The following is a 24,416-nucleotide window of genomic DNA, read 5'->3' as shown; positions in this document are numbered from 1 at the left end:
ACTATATATATATATATATATATTTTTTCAAATGGGATTCTCTTAAAAACTAACGAAGAAAAAATGGAAACAAAACAAAGGTGAGTAAAATTAAGGGGTTTGATTTGATCCTTACCTTCACTCGTGAGTAAATAGGCGGACGAAGCAACTTTCTCAAATCAAGCAAGCACTTGTTTGCCCCTCAGTTTTTTTTTTTTTTTTTTTGAGTTTACTGAACATGGTGATATTACTATTACCCCATGTATATCTCTGCTTTTTTGTTTTTATGTCTTGTCTATTCTTTCTCTGATGGATTTATTAGTCGTGAACTTATTAGCTATTGTGCATCTGTTGAGAAACTCTGATGCTACCCTTGCTTTGGAACCACTTTTATCTTACTGCAGGAACCTGTTGAGGACTTTTCCTAGGACTCGGATTGAGCATGTGTTCAGAGAGGCCAATCAATGTGCTGATGTACTAGCCAAACCGGGAGCCAAGTTTTGTGCTATGTATGTTTCTTTTTTTATCCCACCGGTTGTGGTGGTGAATCTGTTGACTCTTGACAGAGCAGCAACATCTTGTAATAGATTGATTTCTGTTGTCGGTTAGTTTTAATATATTTTCCCTCTAACCAAAAATAAAAAATAAAAAATTTATTGTCAATAAACGTTTTAGGCTTTTAAAGTTGTAAAATAAAATAAAAATCTTGAATCCATTATGAATATAATTTCAATCTTTGGTTCTCAAGTGAGTTTTGCTGCAAAGAGAGAGACTAAGAGTGGCTGTGGAGCATAGAAGAAGCAGTTTTAGCTTTGGAGACTTCAGAGATTGGATCGGACTTAAGAATAAAAGAAGAAAATTGAAGTGTAAATTAGTGGAGTGTATTTATTAATTAATACTTTTTTCTTCGTACTTCCTAGACCTTGATACCCACGCTACTTTACAGCTCATATGGTGGGGTTATTTGCATGCTAATCCTAGTCAACCACAACACTTCGACACCGAATTTAAACCAAAAAAAAAAAAGCAAACAGTGGGACTAATTTTACAAGTACCAAATATATAAATAATATAATAATAAACCAACCTTCCTAGTTACTACAACTTTGTTATTATCTATTGTTAATTTATTACATTTTTTATTAGAGTTAATAGGTATAACTTGTTATATATAAGATGTAGACTAATTTTCTAAATACAGTACAAGAAAACTAAATTCATATATATATATATTAAAACTAAATATTATTAGCCATAAATTTATTATTTTTATAATTGTAAAATTATAAAATAAATATTTATGATGTCACCAATCAAACTATGGTTCGACTCTGATCGGACCAAAAAATCGATAATTAATACTTTTTTTGATTTTTTGATCATACTGATTTTTAAAACCAGAATATCAAAAACTATACATCATAATATATGCTAAATGCCAATAAATATTTGGCATATGCTGTAGTGATGTTCTATTTTTGAAAAATAGATTGATGTGCTAAAAAATTATGTAATTTTGATCAAGTGGTAATATATATATTAGCAAAATGCTTTGAAATTTGAGCTTTTGAGAGGGATCAGAGAATCCGCCTAAGCCTCCAGGTTACCAAAGTTGACAAAAGTAGTTGAAAGTCAAAAAAGCACGACAGTGTATTTTATTATAAAACAAAAAACAAAAAATAGAACGTCAAGAGTGAATTAAACAAATTCTCATCACGTTGTCTTCACATTTACATTAGCCAACTCATGTTATCATAATAGATAGATGATGATGGAGATATATATTTGCTACATCCTATGGATGTTGTGTGCAATCTTTGTTCATGGGCAGCTCCAACAAGGTTAGCAAATTCTCTCAACTGAAAATTGATTAATATGTTTTTTTTTTTTTTTTCTCTTTTCTCTTTTCTTTTCATTTTTATTTTATTTTATAACACTTTTTATTTTATTTTAAGTAGAATGATTTTTTTAGACAAATTGCTACTTTTGCTAATTTTGAACGCCTCTGCACTTGAGTGTTTGAATTGATGGATTAATGGATTAGATTTTCATTAAGTTGGTCTTATTTGATAAAGTTAGTAAGAATCAGAAAAGATTGTTCATTCATTCTTAACATAGGTTGTTTATTTCTTTTTGTTTAGGCTTCATAAGCATTGATTGTGGCACTTCCGTGAATTTCACATACCTAGACATTGATACTGGCATTTCCTATGCTCCTGATGAAGCTTATATAGACAATGGGATTAACAAGAACATCTCTTCTGAGTATGCATATCCAAACAATCTCAACCTGCCTTACCCACTTTCTGATCTTAGAAGTTTTCCTCTTGGAAACAAAAATTGTTACACCTTAAAGCCCCCTGTTGGAAAAGGCAATTTGTACTTGATAAGAGCTTCATTCTTGTATGGAAACTATGATGGACTAAACAAGTTACCAGAATTTGACATCTATTTTGATGTCAATCTTTGGTCCTCTATAAAATTTAGTGAAGCTTCTGAGACTGTCATAACTGAGATTATTGGTATTGCACAATCAGACAACATTCACATTTGTCTCGTGAACAAAGGCTTGGGAACTCCTTTTATTTCAGCCTTGGAGCTTAGACCTCTAAATAATTCAATTTATGATACCGAGTTTGGGACATCTGCTTCATTAGTACTCTTCCAAAGATTGGATGTTGGATCAACCAATGGAAGTGGAAGATATAAAGATGACATTTATGATCGCCTTTGGTCCTCCTACATGCTTCCTACTTGGGATTCAATCACCACTTCAACAGCGATAAATAATAATAATAATGGCTATCAAGCACCACAGGAAGTCATTCAGACAGCTGCTAGGCCAGCGAATGATAGTGAACCCTTGAGATTGTATTGGAGTATCGATGATCCTAACTCTCAATTTTATGTATACTTGTACCTTGCTGAAGTGGAGCAGCTTGAGAAGAACCAGTCGAGGAAGTTCAATATATCTTGGAATGATCCACCGTTGTCTACGCCGTTTAGTCCTCGTTACTTACATGCAACCACAATATCTAGTCCAAGAGCCTTGGTGGGTAAAGAGCACTGGATTTCTATATACAAAACAGAGGATTCAGCCCTTCCACCCATCCTCAATGCTGTTGAGATTTACTTGGTTAAACAGCTAAATGAATCGTCAACATTCAGTGAAGATGGTAAGCTTTCTTGTATTATTATTAACTGCAATGCTAGAGTTCCATGCCCGAATTTGAATGATATTAGGTGTTTTTGGTGAAGCAACTCTGAGGAATATTGGAGTTAATAAAGAGTTCAATATACAATTTGATCAAATATTAATTTACTAAATACAGTTGATGCTGTCATGAATGTCAAAACAATGTATAAGATAAGCAAACACTGGGTGGGTGATCCCTGCGGGCCAAAGAATTACTCTTGGGAAGGTCTAATATGCCAATACAATGGTTCAGTTCCTCCACGGATAATCTCAATGTTAGTCATTCTCGTCTGAACAATATCAATACTACTTCTCTGATTGAAAATATCATTATTTAGGAGTTGCTTTTCTACCTTGAATAGGAACCTGACCTCATGTGATTTGACTGGGACCATTGCAGCTTCTTTTGCAAAGCTCTCATTACTGGAATCCTTGTAAGTACATTCAAGATGTTTTGTTGCATGAATGTTGTGCTAGCCCTAACTTGATGAAAATAAGGATTAACCCTTTCAATATTTAGCATTTTGTTCAAAAATTTGCAACATCTCATAATGAAAATACTTTTGTCTCAGGGATTTATCAAACAATAGCTTAACTGGACCAGTACCTGAATTTTTGGAAGAACTCAAATATTTGAAGTTCCTGTAAGATCTGAAGCATTGGAATTGTAATTTTAATACAATTAAGAACACATATCTCTAACTGAAATCATATTACTGACTTGTAGGAATTTGAAAAACAACCAATTATCAGGTTCTGTTCCTACGGCTCTTATTGAAAGATCAGAGGCTGGATTACTTACATTGAGGTTTGCCTCCCCCTCTTAGATTCTCAGATGCTAATATGGGAAAAAAGGCCTATATTTTTATCTCTTTTCTTGTTTTGCAAATTCTTGTTTTTGAGTAGATAATAGAAGTGGTTCATATTCTAGGATTTCATGAATTACAGTTATGCACTAAAATTTTGATATGGGACATGAAAATATGGCTTAATTGTCTATTTCTCTGCTTCCAGTGTGGATGATCAAGTGGATGACCAAAATGTTTGTAGCTCAAGTTCATGCAAAAACAAGAAGACAAATTATGTTCCAATACTAGCACCAACAATGTCAGCATTGGTCCTCTTTATTGCTTTGCTTGTCATTTGGAAACTGAGAAGAAGAAGGAAATCGGGTAATTTCACTAGTTATATCATTATGATTATGTGTGTTGTATGCTCCCAACATACAAGAATTAGTACAACATACTTCAACAGGAAATCATGCTCATCTAGAGGTGCAAAAAAGTGAAAAATGATGTAAAATGACATGCAGATGAAATAAGAAAAGAGAGGGGGGAAAAAAATAGATAACAAATGTAAATTGACAGTGTCTTGCAAAAAAATTTTAGGATCCATAGGACCATTACTACAGAGTAACTTTAAGAAAAATAATATTTGAAAGAAATTATACAAAGGGATATATTGATCAGAAGGTGATATATTTTAGAATGTAGTATATGTAGCAATCTTCTGCTCTACAACATAAAAATTCAAGGTTCTGCCTAAAGTATGTTTTTATGTAAACTTCAGCTAAAGAGTTGGTTGTCTCCAGCAAAAAACATATCATAGTATCAAAGAAGAGGCAATTTACTTATGCTGAGGTTTTAAAGATTACAAACAACTTCAATACTGTCATTGGGAAGGGAGGATTTGGGACTGTGTACCATGGTCAAAGGGCAGATGGCACCCATGTTGCAGTTAAGATGCTCTCTGCATCATCATCTCAAGGGCCTAAGGAATTCCAAACTGAGGTTTGTACCATTGATTCAATAGAACTTCTTTATACATTATAAAGTTTAAAATAAAAATGCGATGGCATGGATGGACAACTTTTACTCTCTATTTTGTCTCTAGTGAATATATTCATGCTAGGTAACTGCTTTAACCATTGATTATAGACTAAAGTGGTTGCTGGTGGATTTGCAGGCTGAGCTCTTAATGACAGTTTACCATAGGAACTTGGCATCTTTTGTTGGATACTGTGATGATGGTGACAACATGGCACTAATTTATGAATATATGGCTAACGGCAACCTAAAAGATTATCTTTCAGGTACTTCCATGTTTATTATCACTATCTGAATGAAGAATGAATTGGAATAACCGATTACAATGCTTATACTATGCATTGTCCCAGTCTTTCTTTGACAATCCATTCCGCTTTTTTTAGATTCCCTATCTTCCTATACATATATTTTTTTTCTTTTATGTTGTTTGTACATATTCTTTTTGGCTACTTAATTTTTCTAATGACGTAGTCTTCTCTTAATACAAGTTCTCTTCCCTATCAAAAAATAATAATAACAATATGTTCAGATCCTTGAGATTATGAGAAATATTTGTTCATTTTTTATGGTTGCAGATACACGTTCACATACCTTGAGTTGGGAGATGAGACTCCACATTGCAATTGATGCTGCACAAGGTAAGCATCTACATTCTTTTTAGCAAATGCAATATATGAAGAACAGCCGACCTCAAAATTTTTGGAACTAAGGCTTGGTTGTTGTAATCCTTGGATTACATTATGTCCAACTTTTGAATAGCATTTCATTAAGTGCACCAGACCCAGTTGTCTCACATATTATTTACCAATACTTCTTGAGAAGCCCCCAATCCAACTCCCTCTAGAATCTCTGATAAGCCCCTTGGAACTAGCTTTGCCTGGGTTTCCTCAAGCCAAACCATTTGTAGCTTAAAGAGGTCTAGAGGAGGTGGTTTCCAACCAACGAGGGTGTTGGTATATCTTGTTCTCTTCATTTGACAAGGGAGGGAGAAGAAAAATTCAGTGGTAAGGGATTTAATCTTTTTGAGGATTAAAGTTGGTTTGAAAGCTTGACCTTCCATGGTGGACTTATTTTTCGATCTGTCCAAATGGACCAAGTAGTTATGGGGAAGATGACATTCCAAGGTATGTCTGGGTGGGGTGGCAAGAGCTTTTGTGAGTGGAGGAAGACATACATTTAATCCACTCCTCATTGGAATGATTGTGGTAGTCATGGGGTGTGTGGTGGATGGGTAAGGCCATAAGGGTTAGGTCTAACCAAATGGGGACAATCCCTTAGGGTATCTATAAAGATGTTTAGGGAGGTATGGCATAGTGGGCATGTATCATTTGAGACGATTTGTTTCTTTTTTAGGAGGTCTATTTGTGGGGAGACGATCATGACAAGAAATTCAAAGGAAGGTGTTGATTTTGCAAATAGTGGGGATTTTCCAAAACCATTTCCAGTTAGGATTTATGGTGGATGATGGGTAAAATGCCCATTAGGGGATGGGTGCCAAAAGAGACATTCCATTTGTGTGGAGTGGAAGGGTTTGGGGGTTGCTTTTGTGGTTTCAAGAAGGCGATTTGGGGCAATGAAGGAGATGTTGTCAAGAAGCCAATTTCCATGGGGATCCCTTGTGTCCCAAACTTTAAGGGAGTGCTCAGTTCTATTATGAGGGCCTTTACCAGTCCAATTATCATACCAAAAGCTAATGGAGGCCCCATTTTTAATAAGCCAACCAGCTCCTTTGTTGCAAATGTCTCTAATTTTGCAAAGACTAGACCAATCAAAGAAATCCTTTTAGAGGTGCTCTGATCATGAAGATAGTTTTTCTGAACTTCAATGCATATGTAAACATTTTCTGCATTATTTTAGTTTTGTCTTAATTTTGCTTCAAAGTCATACTTAAACCTATATAATTTCTTAAAATTGTATTATTGCTCATAGATCTTGTGCCTCATATCATATATAACATTGTGTCAATCGGACCGTAATTTGATTGTATGTCATGTGTGCCTGACTTTTATTGATACTGCAGGACTAGAGTACTTGCATCATGGATGCAAGCCACCTATAATACACAGAGATGTAAAGTCAGCCAACATCCTTTTAAGTGAGAGCTTGGATGCTAAGATAGCAGATTTTGGTCTCTCCAAGGTCTTTCCAAGTGATAACCAAAGTCATGTAGAAACTACAGTCATGGGCACAACTGGATATCTTGACCCTGAGTATGTTTTCATCATGTGATTCGTTTAGTTTTTTGCATCATTAAAAGGGGGTTGCACTTGGTTCAAATGATTGCAAAAAATAATAATAATAATAATAATAATAATAATAATAACAATAGATTGGTAATTATAAATGATGAGCAATTCATTTCAATAGTATGCAACAAGTACTTTTTTTTTTTAACTACACTCACCTAAGGCTAGGCATTAGTCTGGTGCTATAAAAGCCACACTCATGTTACTGAAGGGAAAAAGAAAAAAAAAAAATATATATATATATATATATATATATCTTTATTAACATTTGACGTGACATAATTATTTTTTGTGTTTTTTAGGTACTACAATTCTCGAAAGTTAAATGAGAAAAGTGACGTCTTCAGTTTTGGGATTGTTCTGTTAGAGCTAATCACTGGCCAACCTGCGATTGTAAAAAATGATGAACCAATCCACCTGGTGCATTGGGTGAGTCCTAAGCTTGAAATGGGGGATATAGAAAGTGTTGTTGATAAAAGGTTGCAGGGAGATTTTGATGTGAATTCTATCTTGAAAGCTTTAGAATTAGCAATGACATGCACTACACCCACCTCCAGTCAAAGAGCTGCCATGAGTCTTGTGTTATTAGAACTAAAAGAATGTTTAGCAATGGAATTGTCTCGTAGTCAAGAGAAAAATATGGGTTTAAGGGAGGAGATCACTACTAAATCGTACAATTCATCTGAAGTGTATTCTAAGGATATTGATTCCATGACTGGTCCATTAGCAAGGTAGATTTTTTTTGGGGAGAATTAATGGTAGAAGCAAGGTAGATTTAGATGGTCTAATTAAGTTAATAATGCCAAGTTACCATTAGTTCCCCCCCCCCCCCCCACCCCACCTCCTCTTACCCCTTTTATTGAGGACTTTCAAGTGTGTGATTTGTTGTTGCTTATTCATTTTTGTCAAATAGTTCTTTGTATATTGCCAGTTTGGGTTATTATTATTATTATTTTATTTGTGAAAGTAGCTTCCTAGTAACTCATCACATATGTTAGATATTAAATTTGAAGCACAATTTTTTTTTTTTTTTTTAAAGGAAAACACTTGGCATTTGGGACCTTAGAATTTTTTTTTTTTTTTGGGGGGGGGGGGGGGGGTGGTGGGTGGGGGAGAGAAACTAAGCATTGCCAACCAAAACAATAAAAAGAAGTAGCATAGACATAATTAAACATAGCCAATATATTCTCACACAAACATGCTAAAATTCTAATCTTTGTCTTTTAACTATGTCTCTTAAACCTCCCCCCCCCCCCCCCCCCCCCCCCCAAAAAAAAACTCTTTTTAAGTCATGTGCTTTCTTGTTCAAAGCAGCTCTCTGTTTTAATTTAGCCTCAACAGCCAATAAAAATTCTGTTGCTTGATTTTCCAATCCTTCTAAGGATGTGCCTAGGAAGCTATCAAAGTCGTTGAATTTACTTTGGAACCACTTTGAGTAAGGTTCTTACCTCACTGAACCATCCACACCCACAACTTCCTACTCTTCCATGGCCAAGGGTAGAGAAAAAGCAAGTGGTTCAACAGCTAGAGGCAGATTAGCATCCTCCGAAACGGTGTCCGAAACCCAATCCTCCACAAGTATTTCATCCTCTTCGAAATGAGCCAATGATACATCCATAGAATCTGAAGACTTCAACGGAACCAAGGCCAACTAGTTTTGCTCTTCCAACACCTCGGTGGCTTCACTCGGTGGCAAAGAGATCTGAATCAGAACTGCAACCCTCCTTCCGTCTCGCAATTCAAGCACCCACTGCTCTGAATTCCCCCATTTCTTGATTACATTGCTGGAATGCTCCTAAAGTATCAGTCGAAGGTCTCACTGCAGGTTCTCTTCACCATCTGATGTATATGCCAACCCATTCCTGGCCTTATCGGAACCGAGAATCTTAGTAGCAGCTTCATTGGAGACCTTAGTCCACTTGGTCAGCATCGTTAGATCATCTTGAGGATGCATCGGCATGGCATCCGAGGCTTAAAAAAATCTTCTGTGGGCTTATATTGTCTCGACCCACTTCCTGAACTTTGGAATTGGAGCACTTAACTTCCCACCGACCATCCAGCCCACAATCCATTCTTAAAGAGACATCCAGCATTAATGGAGCATTAGTGCCATTAGAAACATTTTCTTTAATCTCAAATGTGATTTTAGCCCCAGGCATCGCTCTTTCCTTTCAAACATCCCTATCGCGCAAATCATGGTTCTGATTGCTCAAGATTGTTTTGTATGAATGTTTAAAAAAAAAAAAAAAATTGTTTTGTATGAATTTTGAAAGTTGGGCATTAATTGCTCGACAAAAAGGATTTTGTTGTTGGAACTTCTCCACTGTCGATTTCAAGACAGATAGAGATGGCGGTTTGACGGCTAGTATCTCGGGAGCAGTAGCCTTCTGTATATGAAATCCAAACCCCCTTCACCCACTACCCAGTTTTCCTTCTGGCACAAGGATGAAGCCTTTCCAACAGCCATGAACAAGTTCTGAGATCATAAAAAAATAAAAAATTAATTAATTAATTAAAAAAAAAAAAAAAAAACGGCCATATGCATTGGAACCCAATTGCAGAATAAAAACTTTATCACCATCCTTGAAGGTTCTTGCAAAATTTCCAAGAGGTACATTGGACATGAGCTCCTCCACATTAGCTAACAAACGCTCTGCACTTTCTTTACCCATGAACACTGACTGGAGAGAAGCCCTATTTCTTTCATATATGCGTAGCATGTAATAAGTACCTCCCTCCTCAACCAAAAATTCGAAAGTTTTGGACTCGAAAAAAAAAAAAAGAAAATGGAATCTCCAATGACAATAGAGAAAAAAACGAAAAAATTTGTGACTAATCTGAGATAGCCAGGCCTCAAATTATGTGACTAATCTGAGGTAGCCAAGCCTTTAACAATCAGGAAAAGCTCCAGCAATGCATTCTAATATTGTCACTACACTCAAAATTGCAAAGGTTCAATCATCTAGAATTAGTAGAAGACACGTCTCTTCTTTCAGTTTTTAGGCGTATTCTTGCTGCACCCAATCAAGAGGATCGGAAGTGTACTTCAATTATTCTTGCTGCACCCAATCAAGAGGAGGATTGGAATTTGGAAGTGCACTTCAATATTTCAGACCATAGTGCATTGTGGAACTGAAGATCGGATGCCTATTATTGATGGTGGCAGCAACACAAATGTTGTTTTTGAGGCTACTGTTGAGAGGTTGAAGCTACCAACGCACTATGTAATCTACCCCTTTTTTTTTTCTTAACTCCAAATCTTCTTGTTAAATTTTTTGAGCTAGTGTATATTTGGAAATGTTTTTCGACCTACTTCACTTTTCTTTTATATTTTTGCTAAACCGAAAAAGTTCACTAATAAACGAAAAATATGTGTCAAGTAAGTAGGAATCCATTCATATAATATAAAGGCCCGCAAAAAGTTTTTGGGAGAAAAACATTCAACAAATTCCCAGTATGATGACTAAATGTTTGAAGAAAATCTTTTGAACTTAATTGTGGTACAGCAATTGGGGAAAAACAAATCAAACGAATCTGTATAGCTTTGGCGGTAAGAAGCCAATTGAAGCATGCGTACTAGGCTCTTTCATGTTTGCCAGAAGTAGCATAAACATAAGCTGTTCAATATGAGAGCAGATCTGGTGGGCTTAAAAATTCACTTCCTAAATCAGTTGGCAATTTGGCATACTTCAATCAAATAAAAAATGGCAAAGGTGGCTAGATTCATAAGACTGTTTCCAAATCAGACAAAATTCAATTCCAGCAAAAGAAATCAAATTGTATGATTCCCTTTGCAAACAGCAATTCTTTAGGCAGTAATGATGTTTAAAATCTGCAACAATTAACAGTGATAACTGATATGTGAATTATCCATTTAATAGACAACTGCACATCAAGATGAAATTTTGCAGCTCTTTGAACAACTAACATATCAATTTAAAATAGACAATGGGTGGAAGGACATCAAGATACAAATTCAGATTACCACTCCTTTTCATAAAATCTAAATAAGAAGGCCAACGAACACATTGAAAATGAAGACAAAAAAACACTCCATCACATACAAGATACTGTCCCACATGAGGAATCATGAGGAATCAAATTAAAAATAAAAAAAAAAAAATAAAAAAAGGAAGAAGAAGAAGAAGAAGAAGAAGAAGAGATAAATCATAGATTGAAAAACTAAAAAGACAATACAGGCCTCTTCATTTCTTTAACCTATTCTGCTTTCTGGAAGCATAAAGAATGAAGCAAACACATTTAGGTGCAATAATACTAAATATTCCTGCCAGCTAGTAGGGCACAAGCATAAAAAATACCCTGTTGCTTACTACTTTTGTCGTTTTCAAGTTTGAAAAAACAGTGGACATTCTCCGTGTAAGTTGTAGAAGAGCCTTACAGTAGGACTTAACTTCAAAAATACTACTCCTAGCATGAGTCAAACAAATCCAGTCATCCCTAACCCTACTAATTTTATATGGGAATAGAGAAGGACAAGAAAATATTGTAAAATCTCCATCTCCCAATCATGGACTGATCCGGTAAAGAGAATGTCCCAATAAATAACTTTGTTATAACAACACATGTAGACTACCATGTAAGTCTCCTTATTTCAGGACATTTGAAATGGTGCTGGAAAGACCTCCTTAAGGATCACCTTCCAACACCATGGATCAAGCCAAAAGCGAATACGAGAACCATGACCCTCCTCAAACTTGATGACTTTAGAAACCTATTACACCCATTCCAAATACGAGTGGACGTTAGAAAAATAGGAATAAAAACTACTACAAAGGATTAATGTAGACATAGAAAATCCAGATACTTCAGAAGCCCAATAAGAGAGGACATGGGAGATGAAGCCCACTCATTTAAGGACTTTAACAATAAATATTTTCAACTTGGCCACACTTAGATCCTGCCTGTCAAAGTAACAAGCATTCCTTTCTCTCCAAAAAAAACCCATGAACACTGGGGATTGTGTTCCAACTTCCAACCCCCCCCCCCCCCCCCCCCCCCCCAAAAAAAAAAAACTACTTTGCCCACCAAACCTCCCCTCCAAGAAAGACAACATTTCCTGCACCATTTTCTTTTCTTTTCTTTTCCCATTTCTTTTTATTCTCCCTCTACTTCTTCTGCCATTACTTTATATATAATATATAGGAGAAAAAAAAAAGAGTTGTAAAGCTATTCTGAGTTCTTTTTACCACTAAAACAGAGAAACACACAAGAACACAAGGTTATGTTGGCCAATGATGGTTTTATTTGTGGACTGTGTGCAACAACCATACACAAACAAATTTCAAATATAAATATAATATATAACAGCCACACCCATAAAAGGATCATATAAATGCGGGAAGAAAATTATGGTTTTAACAATACTAACATGCCTATTGCTACAAGTAAAAGCATGACAATGATTTCAATTCATCCATACCTGTAATGACATCACTTCTTATACACATAGCACCATCTTCTTAGTAAGATACCACATTTCTTCCATCTAGTAAAGCAAGGTTCTCCATGTAAGTTGCTACTTCTAAACGATAATCAGCTTGAGTGCTAATCTCCTTCTCATGTAGAGTTTTGGGGTCAATTAAAACATACTTACGTTTCCTCTTTAATTTGCTATTGGTAGAGACCAGCCGAGGCCCTTTTTGAACTAGATGTAAGCCATACTCGGTGAAACCAATGAAATCATGAAGATTTTCAATTGATAGAACACGAAGTTTATTCCAGGAATCAATCACACCATACTCTCTCATCACCCAAATGGAGCATAGCGTGCTATATGGTTGGGCACCACTTCTAATTTCAATCAAAGCCAGCTTCCCCTTGAATGATGTAACACATCTAGTAAAACAACTTCCTTCATTAGGCAGAGGTACCTCATTGAATTTCTCACTACTGACATCAAATGACAAAAGCAAATCAGCACAACGCCTCCCTTGCCCACCTCCATCATCTAAAAATTTAAACATCCAATGCAAACGTCCACTAACAAATGGTGATGGCAAATAATCAATAAAATTGCAGTACACAAGATTGGGTCTCAACGAGATTCCAAGTTCAACTCTTTTCCATGAATCCGAGCTCAACGAGAACACCTCAGCCTCAGGGGGAGGCTTAGGATTGGCAAAAGCCTGTGAAATTCCAACAAGCTTGAAGTCATTATTCTGGGAATCATACCCAATTCCGAATGTCAGAAGAGGAAACTGGTTATTGGGCAACCTCTTAAATTTTCTAATACTGGGGTTCCACAAGTAAACATCATTAAACTTTGATCCATGACCAGTGAAACACAACAAGCCATTACATGAACCCACAAAGCGGGAAAACTGAGATTGAAAAGTGAAGGGAACTCTAAACTCGGGTATCGTTTCAAATGCGCCGTCGCGAGCGAGAGAAGAAGAAGGTGCGGGAATATTCCTAGGAATGTGTATGACATAACCGTGATGACTGTGATTAAGATGGTGGGTGGAGATGAAACTGGGTTTGGCTATGGAAGAGTACCAGGGTTTGCAAACGCACCTGAATCTTAGGAGAGATTTCACAGGTAACCTTGCTAAGATTTCCAACACGATTTCGTCTGGGAGATCATCACGCTTCGTCCTGCGTCGGAGGATCGCTCCTCGTTCTTTTTTCCTTTGGGACATTGTCCAACGGAAGAGAGAGCGGTTGTGTTTAACAGTGAGAGAGTAACACTAATTTTGGGTTAATATTGGCCGACTGATCAAGCTGATTTTTTTTTGGTTAAGGATTGTGAAATGATTTAATCAAATAAAGTGTGAGCTGTTATATTTAACAATATGTATGTCGTGTGCGAACACATCCGTTTTTAAATGGGAAGAAATTAGAGGTTTGAATTTAAGAAAGTCATTTCCTGGATCTACTTAATTCTTCCTGAATGAGTACAATTGAACACTTGTTAGTATATTGTATTTCCTTAAATATGCTACTAATACTGAACTGGTGTAAAGAAAAAAAATGTGAAGAAAAAGAAAGGGAAGTTGGAAATGAAAGAAAAGAAAAATATATAAAATCTTCTCAAATATATATATAAGAGAATTTAAATAAAAAAATATTTGATTTTAGTTTTTTGCTGAGTAAATCTTCAACTAAATTTTTTAGTTGATGTGGCTTTTCCATTTCCCCTAAAGCCATTGACATGGGATTGTTTTTTGTATTTAGAAGTATAGCATTTTCTTGATAAAAAAAAAAGTATAGCATTTATTATTACTATACTCCTATTAAGATATATCAGCAGTCACATCATTCATTAATTTCTAATATTTTCTCTTTTTTTTTTACTCTCTTTTTTTCCTTATTAATTTCTCAACTTAAAAAAAAAAAAAAATTATTTTCTCAACTTATTGTTATAATTTCTCCAACTTTTCTCCTCCCTTTTACCTTTTCATTTTTCCACTTTTATCTACCTTAATATCACTGTGGGGTCACGATTCGTGGCGGACCGTAACAGTGTCGGGTTCGCACGTAAAACGGCCCTAACAATATCATTTGTAGAGCGTGAGTTTGAAAGGCTAGGCCTTGATCGATAGGCGATGGGTTTTTCATGGCGTTCATACAAGGTTAAACGATCGTCACCCCTAGAGTACTTCTCCTGGAGGTGGGCTGGGAGGCTCTCGTTTTTGGCCATTTTTTCCCCAGCCCCCCTGTTGGTGCACCTTCCTTTTTATTATATAGTCCGTCTTGGTTGATCCTGACCCTCCACTTGTAGGTCAGGCAGGAGCTTACTTCTGTATCCATCTCATCAACTGTCCCATCTAACTTTCTATTAGTTGCGTGGATCGAAGTTTACACCGTCCAAACGTCTTTTCTCATTAATCAGCTCTGGGTGTCGGCAGGTGCATTTACTGAAGAGGGGACGCATTTTCCTTGGTCCAATTTCATACCCCGCTTCCCTATGGGCCCCATTCCGTTCACATTCCCTTGGGGGGGGGCTGTTTGGGGATTGCCTACACCATGGTGTTGATCTTTCCATCGAAGCTCTGGAATGCCGAGGACAGGGTAAGTTCTCTGCCGTTCCCCTTGCTACCTCGGCCACTGACCATTCGTCTTCGGCAAGAAACCTCCTCGGCACAGGCCCTGGGCCCAGATAGAGTTTGGGCCGGATTGCAAACCTCTCGGACCCACAATCACTATTCATATATCCCTTTAACTTTCTTTATTTTTACATTTTCTTATCCCCTCATTTTACTATTGTGGGGCGCAAATGACTTATGGGCCAGGCCCATCTACCCAGGGAGAGTCCAAAGGCCCAAGCCGAGGAGGGTTATGGTCCAAGTTCAACGAAATAGCCTTTGGGTACCGCCGAGGGTAGTTCAGTCCTCGGCAGACCCACAGTACCCCCAAAGGGAAGGGTAAAAACGGTATAGGATTGGAACATGGAAGAAAGATCTAAAATATCCAGGAAAAGCTGCTGTTATTGTCATTTAATGTTCTGAACCCGACAGGGCCGCATTCTTTGGCTCTTACAACCACCCCCAACGACTCTGGGGGATGGACTTATGGGATAAGTATCAGCCATGTAAAGATTGACCCTACACGTGGATGAAGGATAATGAACACAGGCGAGTATAAAAGGAAAACTAAGTAACTTTGGGAAGGGGCTGGGAAAAAATGGCCAAAAACGAGAGCCTCCCAGCCCACCTCCAGGAGAAGTACTCTAGGGGTGACGATCGTTTAACCTTGTATGAACGCCATGAAAAACCCATCGCCTATCGATCAAGGCCTAGCCTTTCAAACCCACGCTCTACAAATGATATTGTTAGGGCCGTTTTACGTGCGAACCCGACACTGTTACGGTCCGCCACGAATCGTGACCCTACAATTGGCGCCGTCTGTGGGAAGGCTTGCGTGTTGGCGCAGGTGGTAGGTTGAAACAGTTCCTCTGTTATTTCTAACCGTTGGTTATAGAGTTCAGGTATAAAATCTCACTAGGGGCTACGTTTCTTGACGAGGGGCTTGGCTGAGGAGCTAATTCCCCTAAAAGCTAAAGCTCCTCGTAAAGAACAAACTAGGCGCTTGGTAACGTTAACCGTATAGATAAACTCAAGGGGCTTGGCTGAGTAGTTAACTCTCCTAAAGCTAAAGGCCAGCCAAGGCCCCGTGCAAAGAGAAAACTAGGTTTTGGACAGAACCAAGGCATTGTATGGTTCACGGACTCAAGCCTCTGGGGAAACCAACTACTTGGATGATGGAAAACTAGGTTTTGGACAGAACCAAGGCATTGTATGGTCCACGGACTCAGGCCTCTGGGGAAACCAACTACTTAGATGATGGAAAACTAGGTTTTGGACAGAACCAAGGCATTGCATAGTCCTCGGACTCAAGCCTCTGGGGAAACCAACCACTTGGATGATGGAAAACTAGGTTTTGGACAGAACCAAGGCATTGTATGGTCCACGGACTCAGGCCTCTGGGGAAACCAACTACTTGGATGATGGAAAACTAGGTTTTGGACAGAACCAAGGCATTGTATGGTCCACGGACTCAAGCCTCTGGGGAAACCAACTACTTGGATGATGGAAAACTAGGTTTTGGACAGAACCAAGGCATTGTATGGTCCTCGGACTCAAGCCTCTGGGGAAACCAACTACTTGGATGATGGAAAACTAGGTTTTGGACAGAACCAAGGCATTGTATGGTCCACGGACTCAAGCCTCTGGGGAAACCAACTACTTGGATGATGGAAAACTAGGTTTTGGACAGAACCCATTCTGGGGAAACCAACTACTGGATGATGGAAAACTAGGTTTTGGACAGAACCAAGGCATTGCATAGTCCTCGGACTCAAGCCTCTGGGGAAACCAACCACCTGGATGATGGAAAACTAGGTTTTGGACAGAACCAAGGCATTGTATGGTCCACGGACTCAAGCCTCTGGGGAAACCAACCACCTGGATGATGGAAAACTAGGTTTTGGACAGAACCAAGGCATTGCATAGTCCTCGGACTCAAGCCTCTGGGGAAACCAACTACTTGGATGATGGAAAACTAGGTTTTGGACAGAACCAAGGCATTGTATGGTCCACGGACTCAAGCCTCTGGGGAAACCAACTACTTGGATGATGGAAAACTAGGTTTTGGACAGAACCAAGGCATTGTATGGTCCACGGACTCAAGCCTCTGGGGAAACCAACTACTTGGATGATGGAAAACTAGGTTTTGGACAGAACCAAGGCATTGTATGATCCACGGACTCAGGCCTCTGGGGAAACCAACTACTTGGATGATGGACAACTAGGTTTTGGACAGAGCCAAGGCATTGTATGGTCCACGGACTCAAGCCTCTGGGGAAACCAACTACTTGGATGTGGAAAACTAGGTTTTGGACAGAACCAAGGCATTGCATAGTCCTCGGACTCAAGCCTGTGGGAAAACCAACCACCTGGATGTGGAAAACTAGGTTTTGGACAGAACCAAGGCATTGCATAGTCCTCGGACTCAAGCCTGTGGGAAAACCAACTACTTGGATGAGGAACCAACTATTAAAAAAAAAAAAAAAAAAAAAAACTATGGCACGTGAACCTCAAAATCCATCCGAGGAGGATTCCTAGTTCACAAATGGGTTAATACCTCGAATGCACGGATTCCACGGTCTGCCCTCAGGTCCTTAGTGTCAAAGGGGTTGGTCCGGTACGACGCAATTCATTACCCAAAAGCACAATCAAAGTCCCTCGCTACTTGGCTACCCTTTCAGACGAATTATTTAGAGATTATCGTTCTCGGACATCGGTCTAGCATGCATCGCGTAGTACTCAGCGCTTATCCCGGTTAGTTCCAAGAATTTAATCTATTGAAAGTTACCATTGTTATACTTGATAATATTTGTGAGTTTAAATTAGTAGGAACCTGTGTTAAAGCATTTTTTCTGCCTGGAATATCCTTAAGGGCAAGCTTGCATTTAATATTCATGCGTAAAGTAGTTGTTACGGAGAAGAAAGATATGTATGGAGAAATAGACACATATTTCATTAAGACAAAGGAACAGTACAGTGTACAATGAAAAGCTGAAACAAGCTTACACTAAAGCTGACTACATAAGTAAAGGAAAATACAAGCGAGTGGAGATAAGGCCGTGGGGACAGCTCAGAGGAGAGGTTGGCTACTGCGCCAAGTTATTGTCTAAGGAAACTATTCATCGACACTTCTGCATGCCCATAACTCAGGCAGCCAAAGAACCTGACCTCAGGCTAACACCATCTACAGAAAAGGTGCTAGGAGCTTGAGGTTGGGAAGCCCCCACAAAAATTTGCCTGCTGCAAGGCAGACAGTGCTGATGGTGGAAATTCCTTCTTTGGACATACCGAAAAACTGGCATGACCAGAACCTGCTTCGGATTTTGACTAAAAGAGGGAAAAAGACCCTCTCCCCTATGACGAAAGGGAATGCTCCCTTGAACTTGCACCTCCTTGGCCAGTACCTCCCTACTCTGAGTCTCGGGGGGACATGACGCCTTTGTGGCGGAGGGAGCTCCTTTTTCCCAAGCCCTGCCTTAAGCATGATGAACTAAGGGAGGAATCTGAAGGATTTGTGTGTGGATAGAGCAACTTTCTCTCCTATTTATGTTAAAAGATAAGGTGGTGGCATTTAATTCACGCAGCGTCTCAAGGAACGCTACAGACAAAACGTCTCTAGCACGATTTCCAATGTCGTCTGCAGCCCTGAAGATAAAGGAGTCTCGAGAAGGCGCACCTCGAACACCGGGACGCCCGAAAAATACCGCGTGACCTAAAATTACGAAAATACCCCCTAATTTGTGGGCCCAATAGATTCGCGGCCCAAGCCCGATTCAGCACAGGGGCCCAGGGACAGAACCAAGGCATTGCATGGTCCTCGGACTCAAGCCTATGGGGGAACCAAGTACAAAAAATAAAAGTTACAAGTGTCGGACAGTACCAAGGCCGTGTATGGTCCTCGGACCCAAGCCAATGGAGAAACCAAACACGACAGAACCAAGGCATTACATAGTCCTCGGACTCAAGCCTCTGGGGAAACCAACCACCTCGATGATGGAAAACTAGGTTTTGGACAGAACCAAGGCATTGTATGGTCCACGAACTCAGGCCTCTGGGGAAACCAACTACTTGGATGATGGAAAACTAGGTTTGAATTTAGTAAGATGGGCTACTTGATAAAAACGTCAAGTCACTTCGTCCACGGCTTAAACACCATAGAAGGTTAAGGCCAATAAGGGTGTAAGGAAGGTGGTGGAACGCCCCAGCATTCAGTCGTATACGAGGGCTATTCATTTGGCAGGTGATATGTCCTCGGATGGTTATTTCTCACACGGCATCGAGCCTTCGGTTCTCTCCTCGGCTAGTTCCGGGTAAGTACTATTTTTTACGGGTCGGCCTTATTGTGCTAAGCACTTCTATCAAAGTTATGGCGATATCTATTTATTATCAAGTATTTTGGTTTTAGTCGCCATTGATTTAGATGCTATATCATTGTGCCGAGCAGTGCTTGCAAATTTATGAAAACGTAAAGACATAATATGCGAAATAAGGTAGACAACAATCTTTATTAATATGAAAAATTGCTACAACATACAAAAAGGGGCTCAAACGAGTCTATACAAAATGTGAACTGCCTAAGCAACCATTACATCTGTAGTACAGAAAAGTAAACTGTCAAGCGTCTTTTAAACTCGTCTTCAAAGTTTCTCCAATCTCCGCCTCATTGCTGCTCATACTAAGAGAGGGACTCACTTTAAAAAATAAAATGAATGAAGAAGAAGGAAATAGTAAGGAAGAAATCAATGACGAAGATGGAGGGGATGAATAAAGAAGATGGAAGACATGAGTAAAAAAGGAGGAGAAGAGGAGAGAAGAAATGAAAAGAAAGAAAAGGAGCAAAAGAGGGAGAAACAGAAGCACTTAGCCCCCGCCTCAGCCCTGACTCCTAACACGCCGGTGCCATATTAGGTACGCTCGTGAGGAGCCGGATGGTAATGATCTTGGTTGTTCTCGACTCAGTCACGTCGAAAGTTTGACGTGACGAGTCCCTGCTTCGGATTTTGACTGAAAAAAGGATGAGGTTGATTTTGAGTCTTTGCCATCCTTGTCCCGATCGAGCCATGATGAGCTTTATCGGAACGTGGCATTTTTAGGAGGGGTGGGGCTTTTGCATCCCTTGTTGTTACGGTAAAGTGTTTTACGATTAAGTGTATAAACCAGTGGGTAAACCGAATCCTAAGGGAGGCTAAGTATTTCAGAGTCTCAGGGAGATGAAAAGGGATTCTTGATAAAAACAATAACCTCCTCTCTTCCTTCTTATATAGAAGGGGAAGCGGGAGGCATTTAATAGGTTCAGATCTCCAAAGGGATCTGTCAACACAAACATGCCGGTTCCGTTTCTCCACCCCATCAAAATAAACCGTCGAATTAAAGTAGTCTCGTAAATAGTGATCATTCAAAGCGCGTTTTGGATACCCCAAGCGATAAGAACGCATCAAGCGCGAAATTAAGAACTGTCTCGTAGACCGGTGCACCTCTTGGGCATATGAGGAGCCGCTAGCATGTTTAATAGGCCGAATGGATTGGGCCGTAGGAAGAAGTTTGGCGTCACCCAAAACCCCCCTGTCCAGCCCAGAGGTTGGACAGCCGGGTTTTGAGGGGCTAATGTGGGGCGCAAATGACTTATGGGCCAGGCCCATCTACCCAGGGAGAGTCCAAAGGCCCAAGCCGAGGAAGGTTATGGCCCAAGTTCAACGAAATAGCCTTTGGGTACCGCCGAGGGTAGTTCAGTCCTCGGCAGACCCACAGTACCCCCAAAGGGAAGGGTAAAAACGGTATAGGACTGGAACATGGAAGAAAGATCTAAAATATCCAGGAAAAGCTGCTGTTATTGTCATTTAATGTTCTGAACCCGACAGGGCCGCATTTTTTGGCTCTTACAACCACCCCCAACGACTTTGGGGGATGGACTGATGGGATAAGTATCAGCCATGTAAAGATTGACCCTACACGTGGATGAAGGATAATGAACACAGGCGAGTATAAAAGGAAAACTAAGTAACTTTGGGAAGGGGCTGGGAAAAAATGGCCAAAAACGAGAGCCTCCCAGCCCACCTCCAAGAGAAGTACTCTAGGGGTGACGATCGTTTAACCTTGTATGAACGCCATGAAAAACCCATCGCCTATCGATCAAGGCCTAGCCTTTCAAACCCACGCTCTACAAATGATATTGTTAGGGCCGTTTTACGTGCGAACCCGACACTGTTACGGTCCGCCACGAATCGTGACCCTACAACTATAAATTTGCAACTCCCTCTCTCTCTCTCTCTCCATATTTTCTCATACACAAAAGGTTATTTTCTCTCTTTTTCTCTCTCTTAGTTTTTTTTTTTTTTCATTTTTGGTGGATTTTTTTTTTCTTGCATCTCTATTTTAAGTTGATGAATTTTTGTATTATCTGAAACTCTGCTTTGGGTTGATGTGAATAAGTTGTGTTTTTAAGTTGTTATCTTTTTTTCTTCTCTTTAATTTCATAGATGCTATCATATTGCATTATAAAGATAGTATATAAAATTATAATATCATTTTATTACATTATATAACATGACTTGGATAATTTGGTGTTTATTACTATATTTTTTACTTTTTACACTTTTTTTTTCTCATCTTATTCTCTATAAATTTTTTATTATTCTTTCTCACATCCTCTCTTGAAAATATGATTATTCTCTCTCTCTCTCTCTCTTGATTTTTTATTCTTTCTTGCAACTCTATTTTATATTGAAGAATTATTGTAATTTTTAAAACTCTATTTTGGATTCATACGTTTTGGTGTTGTATTTTTTAGTTCTTATTACAAGTACTCTCTCTCTCTCTCTCTCTCTCTCTCTCTCTCTCTCTCTCTCTCTCTCTCTCTTAGTTTCGGTTTGATTTTTTTTTTTTTTGAGTTAATACTTGATTGTTTTAGAAGTAAGAATCTAAGTTTATATCAAACACAATCTTTGCTAAGCTAATTACAAATCGACATTCGGTCCATTTCGGTCTATTTCGGCCCATTTCATAAATTCGGTTTGGTTTGGTCTAATTCAATCTAATTTCATCCAATTTAGTCTACTTCAATCCAATTCAATTTAATTAGGTCCATTTGGTCTACTTTAGTCAATTCGGTCCAGTTCGCTCCATTTGGTTGACTTTGGTTTACTTCGGTCAATTCGGTCTTGTTCAGTCCACTTTAGTCCATTCTGTCCAATTTGATCCATTCAGTCCACTTCAGACTATTGAGTCCATTCGATCTACTTATGTCTATTTTGTTCAATTTGGTCCATTGGGTTCACTTCAATCTATTCAGTCCATTTTTTCTATTTCATATCACTTTACTCCAATTCAGTGTACCTACTTAAGAATGGGAAAATACAAGTTTGGGTTGAGCGTACTATCAATTATTTGAGTAATATCAATTGTAATTATAAGATAAGTTTTGGTTATTAAAATAATCCCCTTAAGAGAATGAGAATTTGAATAAAAACTTTTAAACTTAAAAATTTTAATTGTACCAAAAGAAACTAGAAAAACATAATGTATAATAACTATAGTTAGAAAAATATGGACCATTTCAAAAAAAAATAATATTAATAAAAATGACAAAGTGATAAAACTATATATTTGAAAAAATAGAGTGATGAAAATTATTTTTTGAAAATGTTTAATTTTTAGGGAGAACAAATTACTTACAATAAAATTTAGAGAATAAATTATACATAACTAAAAATTATCATATAATTAGAGAATAAAATTTTGATTATCATTATAATCTCTTTTAATAGAATGAAGAATTTGACTAATTTATTTAAATAAAAATTATATATATTTATTTAACTTGCCTAAAGGTATAATCAAACTCATGCAATTCATTTAAAAGTAATGAATTTTAAACAAATGAGTAACTGTCCTAAAGATTAAATTTATATATTCATAGCCTTCATGTTTAAAAATACTTACACTTAAATTTAGCCAGACTAAAGTGGACTGAAAAGCTACGTTAAAGTGGCTTAACAAAAGTGTAACAATAATAAATGTTATGCTTAAGATTTTACATATTACGAGTTTGAGATTTATATATATTTTAAAATAAATTTGAATTTATAATTAAGTGCTCTCAACTTAAACATGTCTTTTCCTCTATTTGTAAGTGCACAAAAATGGACAGCTTCTCAAAAAAAAAAGGACGGAATTGGACCAAAGTGGATACAAATGGACCGAATTGGACTAAATGAATGAAGTGGACCGAATAGGAACAAGGTAGACTGAATTGGACAGAGTGTGACCAAATTGAACAAAATGGACCAATGTGGACCGAATAGGATTGAAGGGGACCGATGTGGACCGAATAAGAACAAATGGACAAATTAGGACCAAAGTAGAAAAAATGGACTGAATAGGACCAAGTAGCCCGAATAGAACTGAAGTGGACAAAGAAGGACTAATTTGGACTGAATCAACCAAATAGGACTAAAGTGGACCGAATTGGATGCAAATGGACGGAATTGGAGCAAATGAAAGAAGTGGACCGAATGGGATCAAGGTGGACCAAATTAGACCAAGTAGGACCGAATAGAACAAAGTGGACCAATGTGGATCGAATAGGATTGAAGGGGACCCATGTGGATCGAATAAGAACGAATGGACAATTTAGGACCAAAGAGGACAGAATAGGATGAACTAGCCTGAATAGGATTGAAGTGGACAAAATAGGGCTAATTTGGACCAAATCGACAGAATAGGACCAAAGTGGACAAAAGAGGACAGAATAGACCGAATAGGATCGAAGTGGACAATAATGAACCGAATTGGACCAATTGAATGAGGTGGACCAAATAAGACCAATTAGGACCGAATAGAACCAAAGGGACCAATTTGGATCGAATAGGATTGAAGGGGACCGATGTAGACCGAATAAGAATGAATGGACTGTATAGGACCAAAGTGGACCAATGTGGACCGAATATGATCGAAAGGGACCGAATAAGAATGAATGGATAGATTAGGACCAAAGTGACAGAATGGACAGAATAGAATTGAAGTGGACAAAATAGGACCAATTTGGACCGAATTGACTAATAGGACCAAAGTGGACAGAATGGACAGAATAAGACCGAAGTGGACCAAATAAAACTTTTGAATATTT

The 24,416-nt window shown here is 38.2% G+C and overlaps 2 protein-coding genes across 3 annotated transcripts; one reads left to right on the top strand and one right to left on the bottom strand.

Annotated features, from left to right (window-relative positions):
- The first annotated feature begins 1,689 nt into the window (after positions 1 to 1,689).
- LOC115959521 (probable LRR receptor-like serine/threonine-protein kinase At4g29180) lies at positions 1,690 to 8,044 on the top strand. The gene is made up of 12 exons (XM_031077952.1): positions 1,690 to 1,820; positions 2,121 to 3,155; positions 3,312 to 3,450; positions 3,538 to 3,609; positions 3,748 to 3,819; positions 3,903 to 3,983; positions 4,190 to 4,347; positions 4,745 to 4,965; positions 5,141 to 5,267; positions 5,577 to 5,639; positions 7,022 to 7,211; positions 7,550 to 8,044. The coding sequence occupies exons 1-12, from the start codon at positions 1,745 to 1,747 to the stop codon at positions 7,980 to 7,982; spliced, it is 2,667 nt and encodes an 888-aa protein (XP_030933812.1). The 5' UTR covers positions 1,690 to 1,744; the 3' UTR covers positions 7,983 to 8,044.
- A 1,444-nt stretch (positions 8,045 to 9,488) lies between these two features.
- On the bottom strand, positions 9,489 to 13,981 carry LOC115959182 (F-box/kelch-repeat protein At3g23880-like). Of its 2 annotated transcripts, none has more exons than XM_031077493.1 (2): positions 12,688 to 13,981; positions 9,489 to 9,723 (listed from the first exon to the last, which is right to left on the bottom strand). In XM_031077493.1, exon 1 carries the CDS (start codon positions 13,904 to 13,906, stop codon positions 12,728 to 12,730), a length of 1,179 nt encoding a protein of 392 aa, XP_030933353.1. In that variant the 5' UTR covers positions 13,907 to 13,981; the 3' UTR covers positions 9,489 to 9,723; positions 12,688 to 12,727. The 2 variants fall into 2 exon arrangements, with proteins under 2 accessions (XP_030933353.1, XP_030933354.1); XM_031077494.1 differs by lacking the exon at positions 9,489 to 9,723 and adding an exon at positions 11,439 to 11,979.
- Positions 13,982 to 24,416: the final 10,435 nt, after the last annotated feature.

The sequence above is a fragment of the Quercus lobata genome, chromosome 9, assembly GCF_001633185.2.
Source record: "Quercus lobata isolate SW786 chromosome 9, ValleyOak3.0 Primary Assembly, whole genome shotgun sequence".
NCBI classification, from domain to species: Eukaryota; Viridiplantae; Streptophyta; class Magnoliopsida; order Fagales; family Fagaceae; genus Quercus; species Quercus lobata.
Note: the sequence above shows the minus strand (reverse complement) of the source record. Positions and strands in the feature narration are given on the sequence as shown.